The sequence below is a fragment of the Bison bison genome, unplaced genomic scaffold (genome assembly GCF_000754665.1).
Source record: "Bison bison bison isolate TAMUID 2011002044 unplaced genomic scaffold, Bison_UMD1.0 scf7180017864340, whole genome shotgun sequence".
NCBI classification, from domain to species: domain Eukaryota; kingdom Metazoa; phylum Chordata; class Mammalia; order Artiodactyla; family Bovidae; genus Bison; species Bison bison.
In genome coordinates this window covers 777,403-793,395 of record NW_011494912.1, presented here as the reverse complement: position 1 = coordinate 793,395, position 15,993 = coordinate 777,403, and the positions used below count along the sequence as shown (strand labels likewise).

At 46.6% G+C, this 15,993-nt stretch overlaps 1 protein-coding gene across 1 annotated transcript in view; it reads left to right on the top strand.

Moving 5' to 3' along the window:
• The window catches only part of AUTS2 (autism susceptibility candidate 2), a 1,223,225-nt gene that overhangs the window by 1,191,160 nt on the left and 16,072 nt on the right, over window positions 1–15,993 (top strand). The window contains exons 9-17 of the mRNA XM_010854341.1: window positions 8–54; window positions 868–1,068; window positions 1,327–1,580; window positions 2,806–3,026; window positions 4,744–4,788; window positions 7,761–7,856; window positions 10,434–10,505; window positions 12,440–12,469; window positions 14,366–14,437. Of these exons, the coding sequence (XP_010852643.1) occupies window positions 8–54; window positions 868–1,068; window positions 1,327–1,580; window positions 2,806–3,026; window positions 4,744–4,788; window positions 7,761–7,856; window positions 10,434–10,505; window positions 12,440–12,469; window positions 14,366–14,437 (1,038 nt within the window). The remainder of the gene's footprint in view (window positions 1–7; window positions 55–867; window positions 1,069–1,326; window positions 1,581–2,805; window positions 3,027–4,743; window positions 4,789–7,760; window positions 7,857–10,433; window positions 10,506–12,439; window positions 12,470–14,365; window positions 14,438–15,993) is intronic.

Genomic DNA, 15,993 nt, shown 5'->3' with positions numbered 1-15,993 from the left:
CCCCCAGCCGCTGTCCGCCTATAACAGCAGCAGCCTGAGCCTCAACAGCCTCAGGTGAGCCGCCCCCCGCCCAGCATCGGTCATCTTCGGTGGGAGGGACAGGTGGCGGTGGGCGCGGGGGCTCCCATGGGGACCAGGGTTCCCGTTGGAATCTCTGTCAACGTGTTCTCAGCCAGGCAGGCACGGAAGACAGGGAAGGGGTCTGAGGCTCAGGGAGACAGGGTCTCTGGGGAGAAGATGGGGTGGGATTGGGTTGAGGATCGGCTGGGTGGTAAGGACATGGTGGAGACCTCAACTATCTGCGGAGGCTCCTGAGAGTGACTGCAGGGAGGAGAAGGCTCAAGGAAGAGAGAGTCCAAGGCGCTGTGCCTGGGACCCACCACTGGTTCCCGGGTTGGAGGCAGGGAAGGGAAACCAGGGGAGATTCCCGGAATGTTAAGGGAGTCTTAGAAGGGAAGCCGTTTCCCTCCCTGTCAACATCTCCCTGCAACTCCTGGCGGGGCGGGAGCATGCAGACCAAGGAGTGATCTGGTTCAAGGAGTTTCCATGGTGACTTCTGCCAGGTGGGTCACAGAGATACAGGAGAAAGATGCTGGGTTGAGGAAAAGGGAGGCGTTCCTCCATGGGGAGCCAGGCCTCTTGTGTCTTGTCTTTGTCAGATTATAGAGGGAAGGTTGACAAGCAGCACAAGGAGCCCTGCAAAGAAAAGGGAGGTGGAGACCCGGGCACAGGGCCCGGCGTCGCCCACCCGCACCTGTCCCGGGGGCTGTCGTTCTAAGTGCTCACGCTTCATGGCTTCGGTAGTGTTTTCCTTGTGACAGCCTGGTGACTGGGGTTGAGGGCCCTGCTCTTTCCTGTCTGTGACAGTGGAAGTAAGCTGCCTCCGCGGGGCCAGGCCCATCTTTTGTGGCCTCCAGTCCGTGGAGGTGATGGGGCACCCGAGTTCCCTGGTTCCCCCTTCCCTGTGCTTCTTCACAGAAGACGGAGCAGACAGACCTGGCGAGCCCAGGTCACCAGCTTGTTCGTTTCCATTGGCGTGGCCCCTGTAGGAAGAGTGGCTGGCACAGGGGATGAGGGGCAGCTCTCTGGACAGGGCAATGGGGGGCAGCTTGAAGCAGGAGTTGCTGTTCACTGTGCCCACAGCTGTGGGGCCGGTTTAGAGGAACTGCGATTTCAGCAGAGGCTCTGTGCACAGGGTGGGGACCTGCGAAGACGAAGAAGCGAGAGCAAAAGTGTTACATGGCTCTGTTTGGCTTTGTTTTGTTTTTAAGAAAGTTGATTACTGACCCCTTTTTTCCCTTTCTTTTTTTTTTGGTGTTCCAACAGCAGTAGCAGAAGCAGCACTCCAGCGAAGACTCAGCCCGCCCCCCCACACATCTCCCACCACCCCTCGGCCTCCCCGTTCCCCCTGTCACTGCCCAACCACAGCCCCCTGCACAGCTTCACGCCCACCCTCCAGCCCCCCGCACACTCACATCACCCCAATATGTTTGCCCCTCCCACTGCTTTGCCTCCTCCACCACCTCTGACATCTGGGAGTCTGCAGGTGCCCGGACACCCGGCCGGGAGCACTTACTCAGGTAGGAGGGAAGAGCTGGCCTGGCTTCTCCGTGCTCCCCCTCTCCCTTCCCAAGGCCTCACTCCCTGTCTGTTGTCCCTGATGATTAGGTTTGAGCCACTCACCATGGTCCGCTTTATAGTATGTCTTCTTCCTCCATTCCCCAGTGGGCTGAGAGTCTGCAGAAAATGTACCAACAGCCCCCATCCCAGCCTGTCACGATCCAGGGGATTCTGCCAGATAGAACTTTGTAGTCATGAGGCTTTTCTGACCAGGTCTGCCCGCTGAGTAGTAAAGCACAGGTTGTCTGGGCCCTATGGGCATGACAAAAGCTCTCCACACCCCATGTCTGTTTCAGGCCAGGATCTTAAGTCACATCGTGGCTTAAGGGATTTGTTTTAGTCAAACAAGGGCTTCCCTGGTGGCTCAGATGGTAAAGAATCTGCCTGCAGTGTGGGAGACCTGAGTTCGATCCCTGGGTCGGGAAGATCCCCTGAAGACGGGAATGGCAACTCGCTCCAGTATTCTTGCCTGGAGAATCCGATGGACAGAAGAACCTGGCAGGGTCACAGAGTCGGGTACAACTGAGCAACTAACAATTAAATGAGGCCTTCTACCTTGGGTGGAGAAAATGCACTTTTTGAGGCAACATATCCCAGATTTTTAAAGGCACACTTAGGGTTAGGTATTGGGTTCTTTGCTCCTCACCTGTATTAATTGAGCCAAGTATCCCAACTCTGGGTCCATTGTGGCCAAGCTTTGCCACCAGTACAGAGAGCTGTAGAGCAGAGGTTTATCCTTGGAAGAGGGCATGAAGGCTCTGCTTTATTGACTTTTAAGCGCTTAAAAATGTTCATTTCTTTAACCCTCAAAACAAACCCACAGCACCGGCAATGTGTTGTCCCCATTCGACAGATGAGGACACAGACACAGATGGTGATGGGCAGTGCCCTGGGTCACTCAGCTACCCTGAGAAGAGCTGAGACTTGACCTCTGGCCACTCAGCCCGGACCCTGTGTGCCCACGGCGCTGGTGGACCCCTCGTTCCTGAAAGCCTGCACAGAGAACAGTCAGGCTGTTGCCTGGGCCTTAGCCTCCTCTGTCTGCCTGGCGGTCCCTTTCCTCAAGGGCCCAGCCCCCATGTCCCGGCCCGGAGCCCTCCATAGTGAGCTCCTCGGATGTCCTGCTCTGGAGGAAATGACTGGCCCCGGAAAAGGTGTCACCGTCTGCCTCTTCTTCTTTTCCAGAGCAAGACATCTTGCGCCAGGAACTGAACACGCGTTTTTTGGCCTCTCAGAGTGCTGACCGCGGGGCCTCCCTGGGCCCCCCGCCCTACCTGCGGACCGAGTTCCACCAGCACCAGCACCAGCATCAGCACACGCACCAGCACACGCACCAGCACACCTTCACGCCCTTCCCCCACGCGCTCCCGCCCACCGCCATCATGCCGACGCCAGCACCGCCCATGGTGCGTACCCCGGGCAGAAATGTGAGGATAAGTAGAGCGCGACGCTCTTTGTACGCAGCCCCGTAGGGCCGTCTGGGCACAGCAGATTGGCGGGGGGGGCCCCCTGCCCTTGCTCGTCTCTGGGATACGCCGGCTCCAGGTGGCACTGACCCAGGGCCTGAAGTAGGAGCTCTTTTCTGACCCGTTATTCTTAACGCTGTGGGTGGATTATATTCCAGATGCTCCCCAAGGCGGTCACGTCCAGTGTGTCGGTAGTTCTTACGGGTGATTTTGGTTTTTTGAGATATCTTGGGGAATTACCACCAGATCTAAAAATGTATCTGCCGGTGTTTTGCGCTAGCAAATAAATGCTCACAGAATCCTAGGAAGTCTGGAAGGGAGAGCACCGGTGGGAGACTTGGACGGCCCGGGGTTCCCCCATCCACTCTCGGATGGTTTTCTAAACCCGCTTTGTCGAAAGTGTTATTTCTTGCATCTCGTGAGACAGCGCCCCCTGTCTGCTGCTGTGCTGTCAGCAAGCGGTCCAAACAGCCCGGTGGTGAGGGACCACTGGCTGTGACATGGTCTTGGCCTTGGCTTGGGACTAACGTGCCGGGGGTTGCGTGGGAGCCAGTTAGGGTTGATTTTTAACTTAGGAGCTGTAAGGAACAGCACCACACTATGATGCTGACTAGTCTGAGATGGATGCGTGCCCAAACAGTGACGATTAGAGTTTTACTTATTTATTTTTAATATTTCAGGAAATACTTGACTGAAGGCAATCAGTACAGGCACTGTGAGGATTTGAATGCCGTGATTCACTAAACTTTACATCCTCTCTTCCCTCCCCTCTCCCCCATTTTGTTCAACTTAGTTTCTTTAAAATACGTATTTCAAAGTTTATTTTATAAACCTTACTTAGGAGAATGTTAGCAGTGAGGCCTTGGGACCAAAAATTTTTCCTCGGAGAAATCCTGCATCTATTATTTTGGATGAACTCGACTTTTCCACAGTTATATTTTTAAGGACCTGTTTATCTGGGGAAGGAGTTTATACCGGTCTGAGTGAGACGTTTCACAAACAAGTTAAATCTAACTGATGGGAGTTACAGCACAGGATGAGGACATTATTTAGAAGAAATGATGGTATATACTCTTTCCTGCTTGAAAGAAACATTGTAAGGCCAGGCCGGAATTGCTTTGTACTCGGTAGGGGGTGGGGGGGGGGTTTGGCGGTAATTGTTGTTGGTGTTCAGTTGCTAAGTGACACCTTGCAACCCTTGGACTGCAGCACACCAGGCCTCGTGGTACACTACCACGAGGGGGTAATGTAAAAACAGCTGAGTGTACCATTCTGCCAAAGCAAAGATGAAGACAGAGGGAATTCTCTGGATAAATCAGACCCAGTGCTCACTTCTCTCTGATTTATCTGAACAACTGCCTCCTCTCTCTAGTTCAGACGCTTGGTTCCTGCCCGTCTCTAAATAAAGCCTAGAAAGAAAGCCGCTGTAGTGTAGTCACAGCCTGCAACGCTCTGAATGGGTTTCACTTTGACTTTCCATTCCTGTTGATTTCTGGTCAGAGACTCAGGAGCTCTGAATGATTTCGCGTACACTGAGATCATGGAGTCTGATGCCTGCCCGACAACAGAGAGGCTTCCTTGGGGCCCTCTCCGCTGAAGCAGTGACTAGAAATGTAGTTCCTCTAAGTAACTAGCTTTTGCTTTGATCCCTTTGCAGTTTGACAAATACCCTACAAAAGTTGACCCATTCTACCGGCACAGTGTGAGTTACCATGCTACCCATTCAATGTAGCCGCTTTTCCATGTCCATGCTCTCGCCACCGATCAGTCAATGACTCGCAGCCTTCCTTAACCATCTTTGCAAGAACTCCCATTGCTCCTCGTCACTTCGGATGCTTGCTTTTGTGACGTTTGCTTTTGGTAAAGATGCAGTATCATCTTCTGAATCAAAAGGTCATGAGCCGTTCCTAAGACTTTAAAGTCCTGCCAAGTGGGGCATCTGCTTTGTTGAAGGTGTTAGAGTTTTAGGAGCCTCTGAAATCACAGATTTCCGTCCTCAGTAGAGATGTTATTAACACACAGAGTTCCCAGAGTTCATCTTGAATTATGTCTTCCAAAGAAAGTAGCATATTCTTTTGACTCATGACTTAAAGAAGCAGATTTTCATTTCTTCTAGACCATTGATCCCTCTTCCACGTGGCTGGCATTATTTTCCTGAGCTCGTGCCAAGTCGTTAAAAATATCATTTAAATGAAAGAAGATCTTATATGCATATTTTTCTTCTCTTTAAACTCATTCTTTGTTCTTTAATAAAAGTTGTTTCATGCAATTTTAAGAGAACGTTCTGGAACCTAAATTGGCGCCAACTGAAGTTACATGTTCAGTTACTTATGAGGGCTTCTTCTATAACAGAAACTGAATATCTTACCATGATATTTTGATTATGGAGTGTATACTGCATCATTTTTACCTGAAGTTTTGCAAGTTTCTTTGCTTAATGGTTTATATATTTTTTTTTAATGAAACTGAAAAGAAAGACGTTTAATAACTGCTCGTAGCCATGTCGGTTCACCATCTTAAACTATTTTTGTTCTCATTTTTGGATAGTGTTACCTTATGGTTCAAGTGGAGGACCACTTAATAGATGAGCCAACCCTGTGAATTCATTCATACTTTGAACTAGATCATTAGACACTGTGTCAGTCCTAAACTGAGGAATTAGCTGAGAAGTCCAGGCTAGACAGTATTAGAAATCAACTAAGAATTGGTTATGGAGAGACATTTGGAAATGGCTCAAGGGGAGTCTCTATAGAAAGGGATGAGGAAAGGCTATCTAAGTGCCTGGGTTCCCCGAGTGTTCAACACTGCTCTGCTCAGAATTATGACATAAAAGCATTTTTATAAATGGACATGCAAAATCCAGTAGAGCCATGGGTTTTCTCTTTGCATCTATTTCATGAATGGTACCACCCTTAATATAACAGCCAGATTTCTGCCCTTTGTCTGTATTTGCTAAATTAAATTAAGGACCATCTAACAAAATCATCTTCAGAGAAAGTTTAGCTGCTGTACTGGTAGCTCAGTTTACTTCCTCAGACACCATGCAGTGTCTTGGCATAAACATATTCCACAGAGAGCCCTAGATGTAAGCTGGAGAATAAACCTGCAGGCCTGAGTTTTTTGGAAGGTTCCTGTATTATTACTCAAGTACTTCAGATTTTTACTCGAGGGGTGGAATCCTCTATTCAAAGAGGATCAGAAAAGGAAAATGGTGAGAAGATCCAATTTTTAAATTGAAAACATTAAAGGGAAAATACCCACTTGGAGGCAGAGTAATAGAAATTTGAGTGTTTTAGTGTGATGTATTTAATTACTCTGCTTCACACAGTGTACTGGGAGAGTTATTTCATATTATTAGTTATAGTGGATAATATATGAAGTGCTTAGTCGCCCCTGCTTTGGAGATTAGGATGTTAGAAAGGGGAGTTAAGATACAATACACTCAAGTATCTAAAACACAATTTTAGACTTAAAAGTAGTTTTAAATGAGGGCACTTGGTTTGCAATCACTGTTTAAGTGGATTTAGTTCAATATCAATTAGTCTGAAAAACTTCGCTACATCATTGAGGGGAGCAAAATGAAATAAAGACCAATGGAAAAAGTACATGCTTTGAAAACAGACCAGATTGTGAAATTACCAGTGGATTTCAGCCATTACCTAGAAATAGCTCACATAAATACATCATTAGGGAAAGCTTGAATTATTCTTGTATTTTTGACATATTGTGCAACCATAAGGGCGGGACATCACTAGACTGTATCTCTATGGTGAGTTTGTCAAAGTAAATGGTACCAGAGCATAGATTCTCCAGAAACGATACATTTTTAGGTGGAGGAAAAGATGTGTCTGCATTGTCTTCTGCTGTGTATTTCCTCCCTCCATTGTGTCCTCTGTAAACTATTAATTCAAGAAAATTCATATTTGAAATTCAGAATCCTCCTCCTCCCTCCACTGAGTGGTCAGACTGACGTGTCCAGGGCTTGTCTCAAATAGCCTCCAGTGAGCTTATATCCGTCTTATAGGAAAATGGGTGGCTCCATTGAAAGTGTACTCTGACTCATTTTATTTTCCCCTTCCACAAATATTTGTCATCGTTTTAGACAATTTAAATTGTCCTTGGAACTGCCACTTACCGGAACAACCTAATGAAGCAAGGACTGCGCATATATTTTCCCATTTCCTCAAAACTATTAAAAATCTAAAAGTACTAATTGAGTTTTAATGGTGTAAAATCTTGGAATCCATAAAGACTTGCTTCTTTTTGTCTTCCTTTTTCCCCCCCTTTCCCTTTTTTCTAATTAACTTGTAATTTTCTGGGCATCTTATTTGGCTCAGCACCCCCTCCTGTTTTTGATATGCATTAAAATCTCCAACCATTTAGGACTTCTATCCGATTTAACAGTTAATAATTAGAAAAGCTCCCTTTCTAATGATGGCCTCATCTGGGACATCATTTGCTGGCTGATTGATTCTGAACTACTTTTAACTTTTTAAGTTAAGAATTCATGGCACATCTGTGTGATCATTTCATTGTGGCTTCTTATGACTAATGGCATCAAACTGAGATGACTTGGCTGGCTAATGTGGACGTCTTTCTGTGGGAAGGGAATGTGAACGTGTCGTTTGCCTCCTACTAAAATCTTTTCTCTCCCCCCTCCATCTTTGGCCATAGCTCTTCCATTCTTATCCTCCTGCTGTATCGGGCATCCCCCCTATGATTCCACCCACCGGCCCTTTTGGGTCACTGCAAGGAGCTTTTCAGCCGAAGGTAAGAAACCTCACATCGAAAACAACACCTTCGAACTTGTAAGTGGAGCCTCGGGCTAAGGTGGGTGGGTAGTTTCCCCTCCTCTTACCTGCCACTGACTCATTTTTCCATCCAAATGGACCACTGGGATTAGAGTGTGAATATTTTCTTCTAGTCCATCTAGTTGTAAACTCAGTCAGAATTTAATTTTTAATCTGTACTACCCATGTCATCTCAATTGAGCTAGGATTTCTTGTGCTCTGTTAAAAAAAGGAAACACTAGATATATATATAGATATAGATATAATGTATTTTTTGTTTTTTCACCAAAACTGTGGACATAAGCTTCTGATCAGGAATTACATGAAACGTCAGATGTATGTGCATCAAGTTATTTATCCTTGAGAATGTCCATGATTAGCAAAGATGCAAAGCTGAGCCTTGTTGATTGGAATAGAAGGGAGGGAAAAGATTCCAAACTAAAATGGTATCCTTTTCACTGTGTTCATTCTCCTTCATTTCATTCCTCAGTCCCCTCTGTCTGCAGAGAGAGTCCACTTCCAGGTGGAGGGCAGTGCCTTCTTATTTTTTCCTCCCTTTCTGCCTTCTCTGAAGCTTCTGACCCTGATGCCGGGGTCAACTTCCCAAGGTCAAGACTACCATCCTAGCACGAGATAAATTAACCTTTCGCCCTTTAGAGGGGCTTCCCTTGGTGGCTCAGATGGTAAAGAATCTGCCTGCAGTGTGGGAGACCTGGGTTCCATCCCTGGCTTGGGAAAATCCCCTGAAGGAGGGCATGGCAACCCACTGCAGTATTCTTGCCTGGAGAATCCCATGGACAGAGGAGCCTGGCGGGTTACAGTCCATAGCGTCCCAAAGAGTTGGACACAACTGAGCGACTCAGACTTTTACTTTCGCCCTTTATAACGACAGAATTCTTTTCTACCTAGCCAGTGATACTCTCCTGCACTCGGTCTAGAGTGATCTCCAAGGGCCAAAACTAAGGTGTTAGTTCTCAGAATACTCTTCTTTTTTGTGACTTTACATCTATCACAGCCCCTACTTGATTTTCAGAAAAGTATTTCTTAGAGTAGCCATTCTTAGACTATAAAGCAGGAAATTTTGCTGTGTGATTTCGGTTTTCCTTCCATCTCATTTCAAAGATAAAACACAAATTTGGGGCCAGTCTCTCCCAGGATGAGCGCATATTACACTAACAAAGGCATGCTGCCCTAAAATTAGAAAAGAAAAAAATTAGAAAGCATTAGGGGTGAGAATGGCTGCACCTTCAAAATCCCAGGGACCTACATGGAATTGCAGCTCCTGTGCCAGATCAGACCTCGGCGGGGCTTGAGGATGGCCATACACAACACCTCCCATCTCGGGACAAAATGATGGTGATTTTAAACTCCTTCCCCCCATCGGGCTCTTTACTACCCTTTCAGAGCCTGGTCAGTCCCCTTCAGGTTACAGGAACTCTCTCGTGCATCCCCAACCAGACTGGTAGGTCACTTCATAAATTTCTTGATTTCCCTCAGTCACAATTATCCAATCACACAGAAAACTACATCTGGGCAAGAAAGTGTCTCTCCTGGTGTTGAAATAGGCCTTTCCAGGCCATCTTACTGATTGAATATGTAGATTGCAGTTCATTAGCAGAGTTCTTCATATGTATGCAAATCAGGCTGTTAACAACTCTAGCTTAATTGTTAGCCCTACAGCAGCTGACTGCTTTTCTTTCTCCCATTCTTTTTTTCCCCCTTCTTGCAGGCCAGCTTGGTGCCTAAACTGAGGGCTCTTTATTTCCACACGAGTTAACTTCCTGGTGTGAAGGGATTCATAGAAGTTGTGATTTCTTAAATAAAATACCTGGTGAAAAATATTCGAAATCCTTTACCCACTAAGAAAGTGGTGCCTTGTGCCTGCAATGGGCTTTTTGTTGTTGTTCATTCAAAGGACAAAAGCCTATAGATGAAGTTGTTATCATTAATGCCATTTAAGAATGGTGTTGGGAATGGGAAAGATGGTGCAGAATTACTTTAGAAATCACATAACAGTAGGTCTGTGTGGTCCCCAAATTAGGTTCCCTTGTCCCATTCCCACCACCACTAATGAGTAATTACTGAATGTAATTCCTTGTTATCATCTGCCAGTTAAAATGTAGAGGTAGCCTAATGTCTGTGAAGCACACTCAGTCATTCTGATGAGAAGCACTTGGTCCCGCAGGTTAGACTGATGTTCACTTAAGCATTTCTTGGACTGTGTGGTGATAAAGCAAAAAACCCACAGTGACGGGCTTGTGAAGGACACAGAAGATGGATTTCAGGGCCGGGCTCCCATCTCCGTCTCTCCTGTCTCTGCCCAGAAATGCCATCCCTGGGACAGGGCAGGCTTTGGTCAGGTCCCCTGAGGACCAGGGAGTCGGGGAGGGCCTCATGAAGAGCATCTGGGATCTCAGAGGAGGGTGGATCCGTCCAGTTGTATTCCAGAATGAAACAAAAAAGGACACTTGAACGCGGTCATTTAGAAAGGAAGGAAGACCTTGGTTTCATGTCCCGTGTCATATGCTTCCTAAGCTGTGGTCTCATTACTTTGTAGACGTCCAACCCGATCGATGTTGCCACCCGACCTGGGACGGTCCCCCACACTCTTCTCCAAAAGGACCCGAGGGTAAGTGCAAGGTCGGGCTGGGTCCCTGGGTAACAAACAGCACCTGTGTCCCCAGGGCAGGCAGCCCAGCGGAGTGCCTCTTGCCTTTGCGCTTCCTTCTATTTTGTGGAAGAAGATGCTAGTTGAGGGGCTTCCCTGGTGACTGAAATGGTAAAGAATCTGCCTGCAGTGTAGGTGGCCCAGGGTTGATCCCTAGGTCGGAAAGATACTCTGGAGAAGGGAACGTTACCCACTGCAGTATTCTCGCCTGGAGAGTTCCACGGACAGAGGAGCCTGGCCGGCTACATACAGTCCATAGGGTCACAAAGAGTTGAACGCAACTGAGCGACTAACACTTAACGCTAGTTTCTCTTAGAAAATAGAATGTCTCCTGCGGCCATGTGACGCCAGGGAGTGACTCTCCATGGGGGAGAAAGGGTGGCTTATGGTCTAAGCCCAGGCTGGGACGGTCACTGACACTGAGCTGGCACAGTTTCCCCCACCCACCCCGACCAGCCTTCTCTGTCCCCATCTCCTAAAATCTCTCTCACACAAGCCATAAAACATTTTGAATGGAAAAGCACTAAGCGCTTGTCTTTCTGGAGCTCACCCCGTACCCACAGTATTTCCGGCCACTCTGCTTCTAATGTGGGAAGGAACCTTTTGTGCTCTGGAGCTAAATAAAATATCCATTACACTTCGGTTGTGTTATTTATTCATAACACAGACCAACTCAAAAAGAATCTGAAGTTACACAGCAGATATGATCTTGTCTCATTGATTATTATCCATCTTCATAGTAAATGTGGGGGAAAAAAAAAATTACCTTTCACAATATTGTCTTTGTCCCAGGTAAGGGCAAAGGTTATCTGAAATCATGACCAGAGTTAGGTAGATACGTAAAATGACTCAACTGTGTTATTTGTATGAACTTTGGTGTAACGAACTTCATTTTATTTAATTAATTTGTATTGAGTATAAGATGTGTAAAGTTCCTTTACAGTGCTCTGTTACCTTCTACTGCACAGCAGGCTGAATCAGCTTCATATACATGTAATATATATGTATATATTCCCTTTTGGACTCCCTTCCCAGTCAGGTCACCGCAGTGTATTAAGTAGAGTTCCTTGCGCCACATGGTGTGTTTCATTAGTCATCTATTTTATGTTCTTGAAAGTGTTATTTGCTTTTATTAAAGTGTTAAATATCACTTTATTTCATTGAAGGTGTTGGTTATCTCTGACTCTTGGTGACCCTGTTAACTGTAGGCTGCCAGGCTCCTCTGTCCATGGAATTCTCCAGGCAAAACTACTGGAGTGGGTAGCCATTCCCTTCTCCAAGGATCTATATTACACACAGTATCATTAGTGTATATGTGTTGATCCCAGTCTTCCAGTTCCTCCCACTGCCCCCCCTTCCCCCTTTGGTATCCACATATTTGTTCTCTGTTTCTGCTTTGCAAATAAGGTCATCTATATAGTGAACTTCTCTAAAATGTCTAATACCTCCAATGATAATTATTAAAAATAGCCTATTTCTACTGTATAGTCGGGAAAGGAGGCTTCTCCCCAGTTACTCTTAGTATCCAGCTGTCTGTAGTCTGAAGGCCGCCTCCCTTAGATGCTTAGCTGAGGTTGGGAAGGGCTGCTCAGACAGTGAAACTCCTCAGATGTGTAACGTGAGCAAATCGCTCTGCCGGAGGGCAGATCGCTATTGATTAAACTTGTCCAGGGGCTCGTCAGCGTAGATGTACCAAGGCTTGGTGGGGGGGGGGAGGGGACGCTTGGCACTTTTGATAGTGTGAAAATGGGTTAATTATTCTCTAAAAGGGCTTCATTTAAAAGTAAAATTCTAACATTTTAATTTCCCCTCCTAATGAAGCACTACAAATTTGTTAATTAGAGCAATTGTTTGAGTGACAGGCATGTAACCAAGTTGTCATTTTCTCTTCACAGTTGACAGATCCTTTCAGACCTATGTTAAGGGTAAGAAAGCTTCTTCTAGAACTGTTTTGCAACCCCTGTGTGACTCCCCGAGGGTTAAAAATACAAATCCATTACAAGGAAACACGCCATGGAAACGCCGGAGGAAAAGGTTGAAAAGACAGTGGTTGGGTTTTTCAGAGAGTGTGACTGAAAATGGCCTTCATGGTTTTTGCTTTGAGTGTTGGAGGAAGCCGGGCCATCGAGGTAAAAAGCCAACTGATAAAATTCAACTTAGATTCTCTTGTTAGTTATGGCAAAAGGTTTGACTCACGGAGACATAAGGGAAAGGCCGGAGCTAGGCTAAAATTAGGATTCGTCTGAGTTCTCCTGCTTCTCTGGCACCTAGAAAACACGTGCCCGGGTCTCTCTGTTCTGACTGGTGGCTGCCCCTTTCTGCAGCAGGTGATGTTGACCTGTCACAGCCATTCGACCTTTTTCTCTGGTGCAGAAAAGGGCCGCTAGGAGCGCTGGTTTGTTCTGAGAGGTCTGGAGCCTGGCCAGCAGATAACCTCTGGATGAATGCTGACTTCCCTGGTGTATGTGGGAGGTCGGGGGGTGGGGATGATGGATGGCAGATGAAGAGGGGCGGATAGTGGATTTCTCTACTTAACCCTTTTCTAGTACATCTATTAGATAATTCACTTTCTCCAAAGGGGGAGAAAGGATGGTGTCATCACTTAGGCGATTTCAGACGACCCATAACTTCATTACGAGAGAGCTCAAACTTGGATTTAAGTATATATTTCAGCAAGTGAAAGTGACTTAACATTCAGAAACAGCACTTTAATATAGACACCAGAAGCATCTGTTCTTTGCCCAGGTAGGAATGGGGCAGTGTTTCTTCTCATCCATCCTGTGGTCACTGAGCACGCGTTGGGAGCTCACGGTGCTGCTGCTGCTGTTCAGTCGCTCAGTCACGTCTGACTCTGCAGCCTCCTGGATCGCAGCAGGCCGCGCTTCCCTGTCCTTCGCAGATCGGCCGAGTTTGCTCAGACTCACGTCCACTGAGTCAGTGATGCCAATGGGTAGAGTGTGTAGCGGGAATACAAGTGAAGTGGGACAAGGTGGTCCTGCCCCCTTGGGTGAGCCTGCGAGACAGGCTCGCAGCTGCTCCCCAGCTTAGAAAGCAAGACAGGAACTAGTTTGAGAGACTGGGGTTGACGTCCTCCCAGAGGGCGGGACCGGCACTGGCTCTCTGCAGTGGCCTAGAGAGAAGGAAAGGCATGCGTTCTCATCTCTTTCTTGTCTGTTTTCTGCTTAGAAATGATCAGTGCCGCCCAACATGAATGGGCAGTTGACTCTTAGTGGAGCACTTGTGGGAACTGGGCTTCAATGAAAATGTGTTGGCTTGCTTTGTTCTGCTTTGGTATTTTGTTTTTTTAAGAAACAGTGTTGGGGGAGGTGACACGGGTTCTGTCCCCTCTCGTTTTCAAACTGGTTCACAGACATTCACTAATTAGCTCTTCTGAACAGCCAATCTGCATTATATAGCCTGGCCGCATTTGTTCAGCAGGGCTTCGCTCCACCAGGCCTGCCAGCTGGCGCCAGAAAAGAGAGAGACAGAGGAGGCACAAAGTGGGGTTCGGGCTTTGCCACGTTATCCTTGGTAACCGGGGAGGTCCTGCTCGGGGCTGGTTTTCTGAGGAGTGGCCGCCAGCCCCGGCTCTTGTGGGAGGAGAGGTGCTGCCCGCCCGGGGAGGGGTGCTTCCTCCGGCCCGGGTCCCGGGCTGCAGCAGAGAGAAGGCCCTTGGAGGAGACAAAGCCCTCTTGTTTCATGGAAAAGAAAGCTTCTGCAGCCAAAATCTGCTGACAGCTCTGGGGAAATGGAAGGGTTGTTTTTTTTTTTTTTCCCCCCTGAACTCTTCCTTCTGACCATGTTGCTCTTTTTCGTTCCAGAAACCAGGGAAGTGGTGCGCGATGCACGTTCACATTGCCTGGCAGATCTACCACCACCAACAGAAAGTCAAGGTCAGTCTTGCCTTCCTAGTCTTGGAGGGGGAGGTGGGCAATGGGTGTGTGATCGCCCAATCGAGGAAGCACTGAAGCAGAGTTTGAAGACCCACAGGCAGGCAGGATCAAGTCCCTTGGAAAAGCTATTCAGAAATCTTACTATTAATTAGGGAAAGCAGCAGCAAAATAACAAAACAGAAGCACACTGATAATACCCTGATGGTTCTCTCTTTTTTTTTTTTTCATGATTTTGTCATGTTATTGATCTGAAGAGCTTAAATATAGATTAAATCCTGAAATAAAGGTTTGGGGAATCTAATTAGAGTGACCAAGTGTTATTAGTATGGGAAATACTTAGGATCTAGGAGGAGATGTACATGAAAAGTTTTCTATAGAAGTTGGTATATTCTTACCACCACCACCAGCTCCCCCCAACATTTAGAAAAAAATTTTTTTCCATCATGGTGAATATAGGATGGTGAATATGGTTCCCTGTGTTATATAATAGGACCTTATTGTTGTTCTTTTTCATTTTATGGCTTTGAAAAGTGATAATTTATGCCCTATGTGATGTTACTGATTTAGGCATACATGGTATGTCCATTAGCAATTCATAGTATTAAAAATTCCTCTTCTAGAAGTGGTATTTGGTTGGCAGTGACCTATCCAATCTCTCCGTCATCCTCTTGATGACCAATGCCAGAAGTCCGACGACAGTCAGTGCTTGTGGGAACCACTGACTGGCTAGTTACCTTACCTGAACTCAGGAGGGTTTTCTTTTGTTTTCATCAGACAGATGAATGCATTCCATGCTTTACCAGGGTTTTATGATGATACAGGAAAGAGATGCAGATCTTCTGCAGGTGACCAGACAGGACATCACTGGTCAACTTAGGCACCAAAGTAACGGATAGATCCAGATTTTACAGTCTGGGTGTTTACAATCTGTGTAACTGTACCAGTTAAGTAATTCCAATAACCTTCCATTGGAAGCTATTTTTTCATGAATAAGATTTTAGTCCCAACAGCATGTGGGGGACCACCATCAGAATATAAAAGAAGTCAGGAGAGCTAGTCATCTCAAGGAATTTTTTTAATGGTTAAATAATTTTTAAAAACCCAACATAGTTAGAAACAAAAACGTCACCCTCAGTGAATGAGGTTGCAAAGTTATGCTGCTGCTAAGTCGCTTCAGTCGTGTCCGACTCTGTGCGACCCCATAGATGGCAGCCCACCAGGCTCCACCATCCCTGGGATTCTCCAGGCAAGAACACTGGAGTGGGTTGCCATTTCCTTCTCCAATGCATGAAAGAGAAAAGTGAATGTGAAGTCACTCAGTCGTGTCTGACTCTTAGCGACCCCATGGACTGCAGCCCACCAGGCTCCTTCGTCCATGGATTTTCCAGGCAAGGGTACTGGAGTGGGGTGCCATCACCCTGTCCGAAAGATATCTTGCTTTGTTGTCAAATACCTGCTCTTTCTCAGAATATCCCATTGGTGAGTTTTGTTCTTAACGTTAGTGTTAGGCGAGTTTAATTAGAAACCTTGTGGTTTAGCTTCATTTAAAAAAAAAA